This window comes from Dryobates pubescens, chromosome 7 (genome assembly GCF_014839835.1).
Source record: "Dryobates pubescens isolate bDryPub1 chromosome 7, bDryPub1.pri, whole genome shotgun sequence".
Lineage (NCBI taxonomy): Eukaryota > Metazoa > Chordata > Aves > Piciformes > Picidae > Dryobates > Dryobates pubescens.
In genome coordinates, this window is record NC_071618.1 from 9828902 (window position 1) to 9845692 (window position 16791).

The 16791-nt window shown below is 38.5% G+C and overlaps 1 protein-coding gene across 1 annotated transcript in view; it reads right to left on the reverse strand.

Annotated features, from left to right (window-relative positions):
• MYO16 (myosin XVI) overlaps positions 1-16791 on the reverse strand; it is a 331490-nt gene that overhangs the window by 67636 nt on the left and 247063 nt on the right. Inside the window, exons 26-27 of the mRNA XM_054162913.1 lie at positions 12572-12652; positions 12117-12322 (exon numbers count right to left, since the gene is read on the reverse strand). Of these exons, the coding sequence (XP_054018888.1) occupies positions 12117-12322; positions 12572-12652 (287 nt within the window). The remainder of the gene's footprint in view (positions 1-12116; positions 12323-12571; positions 12653-16791) is intronic.

Below are 16791 nucleotides of genomic sequence, written 5' to 3' on the forward strand. Positions count from 1 at the left end.
TAAGCTTAGTTGATTTTTTTGTGCTTAATTTTATATGAATTAAAATATTTAAACTTTTATTTATTTATTTTTATTTTGGAGAGATAACCAAACACTATACCTTTGGCTTTGGGGACCTTTGGGGTTTTTTATTATTTTAAACTTGATATTACTCTCAGTAAAAAAAGTATGTTAAAGAGCAAGCAAAACAAAACTGACAATAAATTAACATATAAACGAAAAAAATTACAAATTGAAGTGGGACATTAATATCAAAATGCAAAATGCTGTATCTTTAGTGTATCAGACACCTACTACGAACTGAGCTTGTGTTACCACTTAGACAATAATTTACTGTCTTCTTAGATGTATGCTTTTGATGGTCTCAAGAACAGCAAAAGAATACTTCCATTATTTTTCAAATTTGCTATGTCATGGAAAACAGTAATAAAGAATTTATGGTACAGACTTGTATAGATAAACTTGAGTTACCTGCAAACAACAGGGCTTCCTTCCGGGAAAATGTAATTGGGAAAGTCTTTGAAACTTCTGTACCACAGAATTCTTGTCCTACCACTCTGACCTTAGTTCACTTGGAAGTGAATGAACAAATCCTATTAAATGTGAGGCTGCTTCTCACTGGCCAGTCATAGATTCTGCCCCAGGTAAATAATGTAGAGTGTATTTGTAAGGCTTCAGAGAGAATCCTGAAGAATCCAGCAAGCATATTTAGTGCTACCTTGCTACATGAAAAGTCTTTAATCAGGTGAAATACACTTCAGCTAAACTTGGATGAGGTATTTACCTGGACTTTCTTAAGGGTCAGTAGAAGACACTATTCAGGCATCGTATATGCTTTGTGATGCTGATGCTTAAAATACATCAGATGACCTATGCACCGTAAGATCCCCATTTCTTTCCACTGAGCATAAAGAAAGTCTATGTTCCTGACTTCAGCACAGATGTCTAATACTAGACAAAGGGAATCTCCTAGTCAAGCCAGGAATCTGATAAAACTCAGTTTTTCAGGGCCTAGCCAGAGCAACTTATTCACTAAGGCATCCAAATAAAGGTACAAACCAGGGAGACTCAAAGGATTAAATGGAATCAACACCCATCCACCACCATGCCAAAAGTAATACAGTCTTGATTAGGAAATAAAATGAGAGACTTCTTCAAGTTACAAGTTGAGACAGGGAATACTACCATTGGTGGAGCTCTCCCCAACATCACCCCACAGGAAATTACTGTGAGAAATATTCCATTTTCTCTAGCTTTGGCCCTACCATCCCCTCTATTGTAACATGCGATTTTTACACTCCTAAACAGAAGACCTGGCTAGACAGGCTAGCACTGTGAGCATGTACACACTGACCAGGACCCTCTGGTGTTGCAGAAGCTGTGCTCTGACCTCTCATCCTTTTTATCAGAATGATACTCTTCATCAGGCAGATGTTTTGTTTGTTTGGACTAGATACTACTGCAAACATGTCCAGGCAGCTTTTGAATATGGGTAACTCAGTTCCCTTGGGTCTTCACAGATAAGGATGTTATTTGATTATTTTCTCCCTCACTTCCTTAAGTGCACAACTGACAAGATTCAGCAGGCTATTTTTTCCTGAGATAGAATATTCTCCATTTCAGGTTATGGCACAGTAACCCACAGCAATATTCTATGGCTCAGTACGCTATTTGATTTATATGGAGTGTGCACAAATAGGCTGTAGGGCTGTACTTCCAGTTCTGTATGCACAGCAAATCTTTAAGCACTGGAATAAACACCGCACACTCAATTTCAATAGTACATCAACATGATAGAAAGTACAAATGGAAAGAACACAGCAAGTACAAAGGGCACAAAACCAAGCAGCTCCAAATCAACAGCTTAAACAAACCACATAAATGTTTTTGAACTGAAGCCTCAGAGCTACATGTTATTTGCTTGCTTGCTGCTATTCTTTTACTCCACTCTCTCTCTCTTGCATACCGAAAAAAATAGAATGTATGGCTGGCACGTAACTGCTTCATAGCAGTGCTAAGTAATGTAGCTTTAACTTTTAAACATCCAAACACAGGAAAACTAATCTGACCAGCCAGTGTAATTCATCATGTTGCAGTTTCACTTTATCTTTCTTTTGTTTACTACAACATACTCTGTTTTCCAAAGTAAAATAAAATTTAGTTAGATCTATACAAAAGGTAGTGAATGAAAGGCTGCAATAAAAATTAAGTTGTATCCCATATTTCTGATAGAAGAAATACAAAACTTACCATCACAAAAGAGTAAAATTAACTTGTACAGTCTTGCCATTTTTTTTTCCTTTTCTAAATCTCCACTTTCTTTCTTTTTTTTTTTTGTAACCTTTGACAACAGATTGATATATTTTTGTGTCTGTTAAATACATGAAAGAGATTGACTTTGTTTGCAAAGCTTGTCATTATGTGCTCATAACTCCGGAATAATTTTGTTTGTTTGTTTGGGATAGGGAGAGTAGATAAGGCAGAGTTTGTATTTGAAAAATCTATCAAGTGAAAGCTGAAATACCTAGAAGACCTATCTACTGAAGAGAGTAACTTATTTTTGCTTTCTGGGGGGGATTTTTCAAGTAACAGAAACCATATAAAAGCAGTTATTGCCAAAGAATAGGATAGAATTTTGATGAATGTTTTGTGTATATAAAGGATACATACTCATTCCACTTCTCTGTGTCATTCCTTTTTTCTTGAAGGAATAATCTAATTATTTGTGACATAAAAGAAACATAGGCAATTCCAGATAATCAGAAAAGGGGAACTAGATTATTATCGTTTTTAAGAAAAGAAAAGTGATTCTGCCAATCTCTCCACAACATATATGCGCCATAGACATCTAACTACGAAGCATAAATATTAATAACCAAAGCAGATATTCAATTTTTTGGATAGGATAAATCTTTGGACATGGAGAAGAAAAATATGCCTTTATAAATAACAGCAGACAAACAGACTGCATTTTGGGCTTCTTTTAATAGGAGTGAAAAAATAGAACATAAGAGCACTACAAGGTTCACCTCTAGGTGAAACACATTTTGTATCAAGGCTGCTTCATACAGACTGACAGAAACAATTCAGATTGTTGTAGAGATAAGCATAAAGTGCAAGTTGCCTCATAGATTAAAAAAAATGAATAATTATACCTGGCAATGAGCCAAAACTTTAGAATACCTGACTACCATACCAGTGTCAGATCTTCTTAAATATCCTAATTGATATCAAGCACTCCAGGATTAGATGGTTCAACCTGTGGAGCAATTAGTGTTAAGGGAGAAAATAAAATTACAGTAATTTTGCCAAAACTGCAAGCAGTCATATACTCTCTAGGTTAATCTGGCACACACATTTGCTGACAGAGAGAAACCTGGAAAGTGATAATGATAAAAGTGACCTTACAGCAAACTGACCAGGTGTCATAGTTTTATCACATTGTTGTTATATATGACACTGGAGGACAGAAAGCATTCAGTTGGTGAAAATTTCTGATTTTCCACTTCAACAATTAAAAGTACACTTCTTATATAAAGAGGTATAGGGGCATACATAGTGTGTTTTATCATATCTATGGAAAAAGGAAGATTTACATAAATGGCATGTAAATGGGATAAAAGAGCAAAATGAAAGTGGAAAACGCTCTGAAAATACCCAGAAAAAACTTTTTACAGTGACTTGCATGTGGATCAATCACTGACCCCACGTGGAGCTCAGTACAGACTTTTGAGAAAGAAATCAGGAGTATGAAATCCACTGGATCAGAACACCTTTGCATCAGAAATGGCCTTTTGGAATATTTGAATTTAGACAGAGTAAAAAGTAAAATAAATTACTCAGACAAATATACTACTTTGTGATGGGTCATAGACAAACGACCTGAAAGGATTTTTTTGTTGTTGTTGTGGGTTTTTTGTTGTTTGTTTCTTTCCTAAATTTTAAGGGTTTGTATTATGTTTTGCCAGCCTTAAACTTTTCTAGACATCTGAATTTCAATTTCTGGAAAGAAGAAATGATAAAGATGTGTGTGTCTTAATCCTAGAATATTTACTCATATACTTTGTGTAATTAAGCAGGGGTTTCCTCACCTCAGATGATGTGGCAGCAGAATAATAAATAGAATACAAATCATAGTTCTGCTCATGGGATTAGTGGATCCAGCTATGCAGACAAAAAATAAATTCACATCTGCTAGAGATTTGCCTAACAATACTTTTGTATCATCTTATTTAAAGCTGACATTCCTATTCTATCTTGATAAAGCAATGTAAAAATGTATTTATTTAAGAAATTGGCAAAAATGTCACATTAACTCAGAAATATGTTAAAATCAAACAGACAAGCAGCCTTGTTATATGAAGACTTGTCTCTAACTCTGTAAACGTTTACGTTTGCCTCTATATAGGTAGGCCTTCTCCATGGCTAACTGTCCCTTCATGCTTGCTTCACTGCTATTTACTGTTTGCAGAATATACAGGCTGTAAAACAAACTTAACTTTCTCTATCAACCTGCTAATTTGGTTCTGTATAACACAGAGGTGATGTAAGGCCTGGTGTGTAATGAAGTTTGTTTCCCTTCATGTGATGTCAGAAAATGATGAAGTACTCAGTAATTATTGTTGTTAAATCATCAAGATTCTGAAATAATTTAATGTTACTAGCTGCTTGTTACAGGCATACAGAACTCAAATTAGTTTGTGAAGACATTGGTCAAGAACTTCCAATATTGTGACTTGTACACAAATATAATTTTATCTATTTTTATAATGGAATCTAAGAAGTTTAATACTCTGTAGGAACATTTCTCCCTACATAGAAACAGTGTAACTTTTAAAAATTCACAGATGTAAAATATACATAGATATGATAAGAATATCATAGAGTAACAGGGTTGTTGAGGGGCTTGGAGTAGTTGGTGAGGGGCTTGGAACATAAGCCCTATGAGGAGAGATTGAGGGAGCTGGGGTTGCTTAGCCTGGAGAGGAGGAGACTCAGGGGTGACCTTATTGCTCTCTACAACTACCTGAAGGGGGGTTGTAGTGAGGCAGAGGTTGGTCTCTTCTCCCAGGCAACCAGTACCAGAACAAGAGGGCACAGTCTCAAGCTGCGTCAGGGGAGGTTTAGGCTGGAGGTTAGGAGGAAGTTTTACACAGAGAGAGTGATTGCCCATTGGAATGGGCTGCCTGAGGAGGTGGTGGGGTCGCCGTCGCTGGGGGTGTTCAGGGCGAGGCTTGACAGGATGCTTGGTTGCATGGTTTAGTTGATTGGGTAGTGTTGGATGATAGGTTGGACATGATGATCTCTTTCAACCTGGTCTATTCTATTCTATTCTATTCTATTCTATTCTATTCTATTCTATTCTATTCTAATACATGTTTAGTTAACCCTGAGGGATGAGAAATGTCAAACACTAGTGAATTGTCAGTCCAGAGGAACCAAGGGTGACACAACTCTGGAAATGAAATAAACATTGTAAAATTTCACACAGTAGGGAAAAAAAAAGAAAAGAAAAAAAAGATATAAAAAAGAAAAAAAAAAAGGAACCAAGGAAAAAGAGCATAAATACACCTTGCATACCCCTAGCAGTGGAGGAAGAACAATCTTGAGATCCTCTTTGAGACAACCTAAATGCCAGGACATTATTGCACAAAACAATAAACTCCCTGTAAGAAGCTCCACTAAGTTTTACACAATAAATATAGTAGAAAAAATGGAAGATTATTCAGATTGCACACCACACATTTAGAAGCTAGGGACTGCCAGACTTCAAATTGACCATGCCACCTTTATTTCCCTGTATCTGTCTATTTTATTACTTAATTACATCCTCCACCTCAAAGGATCCCTTTGTTGATGCTGCAGAATCTATGACAGACATGAATAATTCAACTCATTTCCATGGAATGACACAATAATTTACATCCATTTATAATCATTCTAGCAAATGAGTCTTGCATTATAAAACTCAGAAGGATGCCCAGAAAACAATATTGATTTTTATTTTTGCCTTCCAAAGAGAGAATAAGGCTGGATGTCTGGCCTACCACTGAAATCTCCAGTCAAAAATTAAACCTTATTTTTTCATATACTCATTTGTGCACTGTCAGTAAGACTCAGAAACAGCAGAAACTTTATCTTTCCTTTAGTCCATGTCTGTGACATGGGACGAGACTGGTACTTTGCATGTACAACACTATTTATTCTGTGTGCTAGAGAACTCATGATGTGTAGTACGACTTCAAAAGCTGGTTTCAACTCCAAAATGTTGTTCTCTGATTTTGATGGAGCGTGTTACAAACCATTAATTCTGTTTCTTGCCAGAGATGGAAGCTAGACTGAGACAAGAAACACTTGCAAAAATGTATAAACTTAAAATAAGTCAGTTGAATCATATCCTAAAAGCCACTATTTTTCTCTACACACTATAAATTAAGTCCAAGCTAATTAGATGAGTGACCATCTGAAGTAATCTAAATGGAGAAAACAAGGAAAACAGCTTCAAATGGCCTGTCACTTCTATGACAGTCCCAAATACCTCCTTGCAGCTAGGCAACTCTCCCAAATGATGTATGCCAGTTCTAACACACATGGCTTGCTGGGGAGAATAGCAGTATAAAATTACAGTATAAAAATTACAGCATAAAAAAATTCCTTACAGCAAGCTTTCACAAGGGATTAGTAACTTAGAATAAAGCTGAGGCTTATCAGAAAAGTTGACAAAGGGAAAAAAAAAGACTGGAGGAAGCAAGAGGAAAGAAGGATGTTTAGAGTTAAGGTATTTGTCTTCCAAAGTAATGTCTACATGTGAAGCAGTCATGTTTTCCTTGCAACAGCTGAACACCTGTCTGCCACTGGTAAGTGGAGAATAAATTCTTTATTTTCCATTGCCTGCACACATAGCCCTTGCCTTCCCTTCTTAAACTGCCTTTATCTCAACCCACAAGTTTTCCAATTTTTCTTTTTCCAGTTCTGTCCCTGAGCTCACTGGAGGAGGAATAAGTGAGCAGCTGTATTGGGCTGACCTGCCCACTAGGCTTAACTCATTACACTTCTTTATAGAATGTAATTATTACCAAAAAATGTCAAAGACAATAATTTTAAAATTCATGAGTTTAAACTTTGTGCATGACCTTCATTCTTCACAGAAAATCACTCATTACCATGTTTACAAATTTGGGTATAAGGTATTCTCAAAACTGATTACTTCAAAATACTTCATTTACTCTCTGTGCCTGCCCCCACCCCCAGCAGCCTGGCTGCAGTGTATGTACACTAATACATGAAGCATGGGTAACAAACAAGAGGAGCTGGAAGCCTTGTTGCAGCAGGAAAGTTATGATGTAGTTGCCATCAGAGAGATGTAGTGGGACGACTCACATGACTGGAGTGCTGCAATTGACGGCTACAGGCTCTTCAGGAGAGACAGGCAAGGAAGAAGGGGTGGAAGGGTGGCCCTGTACATCAGGGAGGCACTAGATGCCATTGAGACGGAGATTAGGGACAATTGGGTTGAATGCTTGTGGGCAAGAATTAGAGGGAAGACCGGCAGGGCAGACATCCTGGTTGGAGTCTGTTATAGACCACCCAAACAGGAAGAAGATATTGATGAAGCATTCTATAGGCAGCTTAAGGCTGTCTCAAGATCTCTGGACCTTGTTCTCATGGGCGACTTCAATCTGCCTGACATCTGCTGGGATCTCAACACAGCAGAGAGGAGACAGTCTAGGACGTTCTTAGAGTGCATGGAGGACAGCTTCGTATCCCAAGTGCTGCGTGAGAAATAGGTGTGACGTGAACCTCAGTCTCTAATGCAGTAGTTCATAAAATTCTTTCTTGACCAAGGAAACTAAGACAGAGTAAAGTACAAGGTACCATTCAGAATCTTGGAGAACCCACTAAAGAAGAAACAGAGGAAAAATTAATTTTAATTTCTAACCCAATTTACAAAACACTGATGGTAGGGAGGTGTTTGTAAAGGAGTATGGCACTAAAGTTCAGAATGAGTGAAATAGAACACCTTACTGCCCCGTTTTTACCCGAACTTGCCTGAACAGCTGTATTCTTGTACTTGACTGATCAAGAAAAATATGCTCACCTCATTACTGTAGATGGGTCCTTGATCACTATCATTATTTTTAAAAATTTATATTCCAAATGGCTTTTACATGTCTTCCTTGAGCACCAAGTGAGTGAATGACATGAAAGTCAGCCAGTATCCATTTAATGAATTAATGCAGAGAAATTAGGTTCTAGATATTAAGATTGTATAGTCAGGCTCTGTGCCCCAGAGATTTTCTGAACCCTGCTGTTCTACACTGGTATTAGAGCACATGCTAATACTTTTTTGCCATTGCACCAAATACCAAAAGTGTAACAAATTTCTATGCTCATACTAAAGTGCTTTTTGTATATCTTGTGCAATTATCCTCATTTTTGTTAAGGCATCAATATGCTAAATGCTGGAAAGAAAGAGTCATATGCTGACAATTCCTAGGTTCCATGGCTATTTCACTGTTTCCTTATTTCCAAGGAAAAGGATATGTGAGGATACTTCACCCATGCTTACAATTTGGGCCGCAAATTGGAAATTTTGAACTCTTTCCAACATTGTCTGTGCCACTGCCTTGACTTAAAAGCTAGAATTTCAAAATTTAGCCCACTGAGAACAATTCTGAAAATATTAATGCAAAATACGTGGGCAAGCTCTTCCAGATGTCTAAAATGAATGTTACTCAAGGCATTCTGTTTCAAAGATAAGGTAAAAAAGATTTCTATCTCTCTGCTCAAAGAGATTCAGAAATTGAGCCAACACTGCAGGCAAATTAATCAGAAACACTGCAGCTGGAGTTGGCAAATATGCCGAAATGACATATATAATTTCATAGTTCTATTGGTGCAGCCTATTTTTATAGTATTTAATAGCATCTGACCTTATTATTTCCCATTTTTATTATATATTCATTGACACTAACTGCCACAACTTCCTCTTAGGAACCAGAAGTTCCACAAGATTTCTCTTCTGATCAACAAACTTTGGTGATTGAGGGGTTCACATAGCAGCTGTCAAGTTTTACTCTGATAGTACAGCAGCAGAACCACTAAATCCAAAGAGCACAGCAACAGAAATAACAATTAAGCTCTGTAGCCCAGGAAAAAGTGCTGTTGCAAAATATGACCTTTCCTTAGCTACTGTCTTTCTTTAGTTCAAATATGACTCAAGTGATCCACCATATTAATCCCTAATTATATATACCCAGGTTTTCTTATATTCCATCCCTTCACCACAAAGGCCCCTAATTCAAATACTAGCTTTTTATTAACCAGCTAAAAACCCAAATATTATCTTTTAATTATTTATATTTTTAAAACTCTGACAACATAACCTATAAATACCAGTTTGACCTTGGGGAAAATAAAAACATGAAAAGTGAGAAGTCTACCAACTTCAGGTCTGTAAGCATACATGGAAGTGAGACAAAATAACTCCTCATTCCGGACAATGAACAGCAGGATAGGAGCAGTTTGGCTGAACAGCCAACAAAGTAAACTGACTGAAAAGGTAACTCTCATTCTTTGAATTCAGTAATTCTTTACTCTTTCTCACCTGCAGCCTATTGGCTAAAAAAAAACCCCATAGCATTAAGAACTGATGGTACTTTTGAACTACAATCTAATACCCTCATTTCTGCTTGAAAATTTTGTAGTTTTCAGCCAATAACAGAACAAATAGCCATGCACTTGAACTATTTATCCAAATACACTGAACATGAAGATTCAGTAAATATGAAGGTAAACCGGTCATGGTGAATAAAGTGAAGAATCTGCACGTTCTGTTGCTCAAAGTAAGATATGCCTTGGTCTGTCTGACAGGAATGGTTCCTGTAAAAAACCTTACAATGCTGACACATGTTTTCTTTCAATACTGATAGGCCAAGATCTTTGTGTTCTTATTTATGCACAAATCTAAAAATCAGCAGTGTATGCAGTGATTATTGATGAATACTGAGTAAGTTCAACATATATTCACAGGGAATATTAAAAAACTGATGTAATTTTCATTGACACCATGATAGCCCCACCACTGTTTAATTGATTTTATGGATACTAATACAATCATTAGGACCTGGTGCAAATAGGTAAAAAGACAGAGGCTCAGCTGCAAAGAACCTATAGAGATAATTTTCTATGGAGGAAAACAGATCAAGATGGACAGAAATAAAACTGGAACACTTAAACATAATAGCATAAACGTTTATGGCATCATATAGTTCGGGTTTGTCATTCTTGTTCTACTGCAAATTAGTATTCGTTGTGAGACACCAGATCTCCTCTACACTTTTAGGTAAAAAATTTGTCTTTGGAACATACTTGAAAGAGTGGAGGAAAAACCTGAAATTACATTTGAGTCTTCAAAAATTATTTTAGTTATTTTAAAAAATAAAGTTTCTCCCCAAAAGACAATGTACCAAACTCATGCCGGAGTGAATATGCTTAGGACCGTTCCCTGCTATTGCAGCCAACTGAATACAACGATCTTTGAGAGCAGCTACTTCTACCCACACTGCCTGCCAGGAATGAATGTCCTAGGTCTGTGCAAAACCCCAATCTGTGTATGGGGATTGTAATGAGAAAAGCTGGGAGGCAAGGACCAAATCCCTGCCAGGAACCATTGTAAGGATTTAACAGTAGAAAAGGCTGTAGCTTTGTGCTCATGTAACAGTCCCTTGAAATGTTCAATTCAGTGACATAGAAACGGCTAAATAGAGATTGTCCTTACCACCTCTGAATATAAAAAACACCTGGTTTCCCATATCTCTCTTTACCTGCATCTTCTCAACCAGCCTGCACTTCTGGATTCATGCTGCAGGATGAACGTTGTGGTAAGACAGAGATGACTGACTCTTAAACATGTGGGATTATAAACTCCTATACTGGCACTTTTGAATACTTAGAGAATTGCCAGAGAGAATATAGAAAAGAATAACCAGGTTGGAAGAGACCTTTGAGATCACTGAGTCCAACCTATCATGGTTGGACTCAACACTACATGATCAACTAAACCATGGCACCAAGCACCCCATTCAGTCTATTCCTAAACACCTCCAGTGATGGTGACTCCACCACCTCCCTGGGCAGCCCATTCCAATGGCCAATCACTCTTTCTGTGAAGAACTTCTTCCTTCCTAACATTCAGCCTAAACCTCCCCTGGCCAAGTAGTAATTTAAAATTCACAACATTTTCAAGAAGGCAACTTCTTGAAAACTTCTAAGCTGAAAGTTTAGACATGTGTAAGCAGCTGATATCCCCAGCTTTTTCAGAAGTAAGATAATACATATGCCAGGTCAAAACTACTCAATGCATCAGTCAAGGAGCAGAACACACAGAGAGGAGGAAATTGTGTTGAGTGCATAAGGCTGCTAGCTGAACATCTCTTGAACAAGATGGTCCTCACTAGTGATGCATTTGAGAATGTAAGTAAATGAGCTAAACCTCAACATTTAATTGGAGATGGGGTAAAAGAGTTTGCCTTCAGTAAGAAGCAGTGACATACTTGTTTTTGTCCTTCCACGTTAATTCAAAATCCCACTCATTTCTAACAACAATAATAAAAATGGAGTTGTGGTATGAGCATAAGTAACTCCTTCTCACCATGCATAAACAAATCCTAGCATAAGAAATACAAATACTGTACCTATGACATCTACACCAATAAACTTGAAAAATTAGACTACTTTTCCTCCTGCTTTTTAATTCCCTGAAGGCAACATGAAATATTTTGTATTTTATAAACCACAGAAATATCACAAATTATAAAAATGTAAAAATTCTTTGACGTTGTTTCTTGTTTGTTTGTTTTGGGGCTTGTTTGTTTGTATGTTTCTTTGTTTCATTGAATAAATTTTCCTGATGATCTTTATAAAGATATTTCCACAAAGTTCATGATTCCTTCAACTAAAAATAACAAGCTTGCACTCATTCCTGGCAGACATTGATTTTTCTCTGAAGAAAGTTTGAAAGACTAATCAACAAAACAATACTGCAAGCACTATAAGAACATACGGCTTTGTATTGTAGGTAGGGAAAAGCTTTTATGAAACTTGAAAGAATTTACCTTGACAAGAAGTCTGTGAAAGAGAGACGTATTGGATATCCATGTCGTATGATTTTGACCATCTCTAGGACACCAATATATTGCAGTTGAGCAGACACATAAAAATTGTCAAAAGTATCTGGCAACCTGGAGTTATTGGGCTTTATACAATGAACAGAATGTGGTGTGCAGTTCTGCAGCTTCCCTATAATATCTGTGAGTGATTTCTGTTGGGAAAAAAAAATATTAGTTATCAATCACTATTGTGCAGCAAAGGCAATTGCTCAACACATATTTTCTTCCTAACTTTTTAACATTTTCTCAAAAGGTTTGATCTGGCCATGCAGGTAGCTTTCTGAAGCATATGATTATTCTTTCTTCCATTGCAATTTGTAGAGATCAACCTTGCTTTTTAAATGTTTTAGCCTAAATAAAACCAAAACAAAACAAACTTTATATGGAAGGTGTCTACTAACCCTGAGCTGTATTGCCACAGTAGTCGGGCCCCCTCGTTCAAGTCTCTGAAGAAATGAGGATGTTCCTTTCTTTTTCAGCAACTGTGGGGACAGAAGCACACACACAATACCTTTATCTCAAGATGGTCAGTAAACCTTCATTTTCATTGTTAAATGATTTACCAACAACATTTTAAAAATATACAAGTAGTATGCTGGAGACAATGGTTTGAGTTTCAGAAAGAATTGGGAAAGTGGATAAATATGATCAAGTATTTGCAGAGCCATGACTGGCAAGAAAGTTTTGATTTCAGAAGAAGATGCATACCATTGGAAAGATAAAATACCTTTTCCTAATAACTGGGCAAAGCAGTATTATCTGGAACTCAATTGCAGAAGCAAGAGTAGTGCAGTTAGTACCAAATACAGTTTGCCTGTATGTAGCATAAATATTTGAAAATGTTGCTAACATCTTTGACAGGTGCTTAAAGTGAGTAAATGCACACACAGATCATTTAAAAAATCCTGAAGGCAAAATAATAGTATTTATATTTTAAAATCCCTTGTCTCTTCTTCCTGCACAGGTAGATGAAGTTAACATTATTTTCTTTGCTTTCTAAACTCATTTTTACCCATATCTCATTAGAACCAATGTTATCCTATACATCAGAGGTGGAAGTGGAGAACAAATTCATTTTTTACTGTGCTACTTTCTTTCTTTTAGGATAAAATGGCAATAATCATCCTAAAAGTGCTCCCAGGTATTGGGGAGTTTTGTTAAACTTTCTAAGGAAGGCTGGAAAAATTATTGCATTGCAGGATTTGCCCAAGCTCTGAGATTCAGACTTCCACATTGTGACAACCTTTTCACCTCTGACTTTTCCATTGCCTTTCTCCAGCTTGCTCACCCCATGAAAATCTCTATCAAGTCAGCATGTTCTGGCCTACTCCTGGTATTTTGCAGTTGCATCCAAAAAAATGTACATTTCCTCAGCTTACTCAGCCTGCTCAAGCCAAACTCCATTAAAAATACTGCTGTGCAAGCAATTCTTTACTCATTATGCTAAATATTGGAAGTCTTTTTTGATGTCAAATATCACTTAACAGGATGCAGTAAGAGACATTCATCTCCCACTTCAAAACAAAATAGTAAAAGAGACCAGATTGCTTTAGGTCTTCATATAAAAAGAACCACTAGCATGTAAATGACACTTCTCAGTTAAAGTTTATGAAACAATTGAGGTATAACTAAAATAGAGTTTTCTCCAATCGACAGATAATGTACTAACCCATTGTTTCCAACAGATTAAGTCACTAGTTCAAGACCAATTCCTGAGTAGTTGGAAGACCCAGGAACAATGATTTGGATGCTAAAGTTCCTGCCTGCAATCCTGTGTTGCATGGGACATCCTGTCTTCCCATGGGAAAGAAGTGTTTGTTTCAGAAGAAGGGAGAAAAAAGAAAAGAAATAAGGCAAATAAAATTAAATTAATTAGAACTCTCCAAACTTGGGTATCTTCAGAATGGGCTGCAGGAAGACTACATCGTTGAAGCTGTACTTCTCTACTATAATCTAACACACGGCAATTTAACCAGAAGACAGAAAAAAAGCTTCAACAAAAAGACAGTTAAAGAAATTGTTCAGAAAAAGAAATGCAAAGTCAACAGAAAAAGAAGCATCTATTACTGATGTCATTCATGTGAGTGGAATTTGGCTGTATGAACTCTGAAACCCACTAAATCTTCTGAAGTGAGGGGAAAGCAACAGGGCCAAAGTATGCAGCAGAGTTAAAACACAGAAAAAACAAGACAGAAAGAGCTCATATGATCAAGAGAGTTGTGAGAGTTTCAGTGAAGATATATTCAGTTTTATTTGAAAGGGGCAAGCAGTCTTCATAAGTCAGAGAGACTTGAAATGGCATCTTCAAATTCCTATGACTATGTGCTCCAAAATTCTAGCCAAGTATTAGAGCTGTTCATGTTTATCTTAGGATAGATGCACAGTTCTCTTGCAACCTACTACAAATAGAATGGTGAGTTCAAAGAGGTTGACAATATTTATCTGTGATAGGACGCTTAAAATCATAGAATCAATAAGGTTGGAAAAGACCTCAGTGATCATCAAGTTCAACTTATCACCCAATACCTCATAACTAACTAAACCATGGTTTGAAGTGCCACGTCCAAACCCCTCTTGAACACCTCCACCACCTCCCTGGGCAGGACATTCCAATGGCCAACAACTCATTCTGTGAAGAACTTTCTCCTCACCTGAAGCCTAAACTTCCCCTGGTGCAGCTTGAGACTGTGTCCTCTTCTGGTGCTGCTTGCCTGGGAGAAGAGACCAACCCCCACCTGGCTACAGCCTCCTTTCAGATAGTTGTAGAGAGCAACAAAGTCTCCTCTGAGCCTCCTCTTCTCCAAGCTAAACAATCCCAGCTCCCTTAGCCTCTCCTCATAGGGCTTGTGATCCAGACCCCTCACCAGCCTCACTGCCCTTCTCTGGACATGTTCAAGTGTCTCAATATCCTTCTTAAACTGAGGAGCCCAGAACTGGACAAAGGAGTCAAGGTGTGGCCTGACCAGTGCTGAGTACAGGGACAGAATGACTTCCCTGCTACTGCTGGCCACACTATTCCTGATGCAGGCCAGGATGCCATTGGCCTTCTTGGCCACCTGGGCACACTGCTGGCTCATGTTCAGCCAGCAATCAGTACCCCTGCCACTCTAACCCCAGCCTGTAGCACTTCATGGGGTTATTGTGACCAAAGTGCAGCACCTGGCACTTGGACTTGTTTGAATGCCATCCTGTTGGACTCTGCCCATCTGTCCAGCCTGTCAAAGTCCTTCTATGGAGATCTCCTACCCTCTTACAGATCAACACCTGCTTCCAACTTGGTGTCATCTGCAAATTTACTAATGGTGGACAAATTTACTAATTATGTTCAGCCAGCTGTCAACCAGTACCCCCAGGTCCCTCTCTGCCTGGCTGCTCTCCAGCCACACTGTCCCTATCCTGTAGCACTGCATGGGGTGGTTGTGGCCAATGTGCAGAACGCAGCACTTGGATGTGTTAAATCTCATGCCGCTGGGACTCTGCCCATCTGTCCAGCATGTCAAGATCCCTCTGCAGAGCCCTCTTACCCTCTAACAGATTGACTCCCACCTCTAACTTGGTGTCGTCTGCAAACCTTTAGGTGGACTCTATCTCCTCATCCAGATCATTGATAAAGTTATTAAAGAGGATGGGGCCCAGCACTGATCCCTGGGGGACATCACTAGTGACTGGCAGCCAGCTGGATGTGGCACCATTCACCACCACTCTCTGGGCTTGGCCCTCCAGCCAGTTCCTAACCCAATGGAGAGTGCACCTGTCCAAGCTGTGGGCTGACAGCTCGGGCAGGAGTTCACTATAGGGGGTAGTGTCAAAAGCCTTGATGATGTCCAGGTAGACTACATCCACAGCCTTTCCACATGCACCAGGCAGGTCACCTGAAGGAGATCAGGTTGGAGAGGCAGGATCTGCCCATTCCTAAATCCATGTTGGCTAGGTCAGACCCTTTGGCCATCCTCCAGGTGTGCTGTGATTTCCCTCAAGATTACCTGTTCTATAATCTTGCCTGGCACTGAGGTCAGGCTGACAGGCCTGGAGTTTGCAGGTTGCTCCATTTGGCCCTTCTTGTGGATGGGCATCACCTTGGCCAGTTTCCAGTCATCTGGGACCTCTCCAATGAGCTAGGACTGGTGGTAAATAATGGACAGTGGCTTTGTGAGCTCATCTGCCAATTCTCTCATTACCCTAGGATGGATCCCATCCAGTCCCATGGACTTGTGATTATCCAAGTGGCTCAGCAAGTCTCTAATTTCTTCCTCATGGATTTCAGGGGGACTCTACTGCTCCTGACCCCATCTACCAGTTGAGGAGGCCAGCTACCCTGAAGCCTTCCTGCCTTGCTGTTGAAAATTGAGGCAAAGAAGGTATTTAGTACCTCAGCCTTTTCCTCATCTTTAGTTATAATATTCCCCTCCAAGTCCAATAAAGAGTGGACGTTCTTCTTGCTCCTCTCTTTAGCATTAATATATTTATAAAAATGCCTTTTATTGTACTTCACAGAATTGGCCAGTTTAAGTTCTAACTGGGCTTTTGCCTCCCCACCTTTCCAAAGGCGATACATCCTCTTTATTTCCTTTAATTCCTTCAAGAGCTGCTTGCCCATCCAGGCCGGTCACCTTCCTTGGTG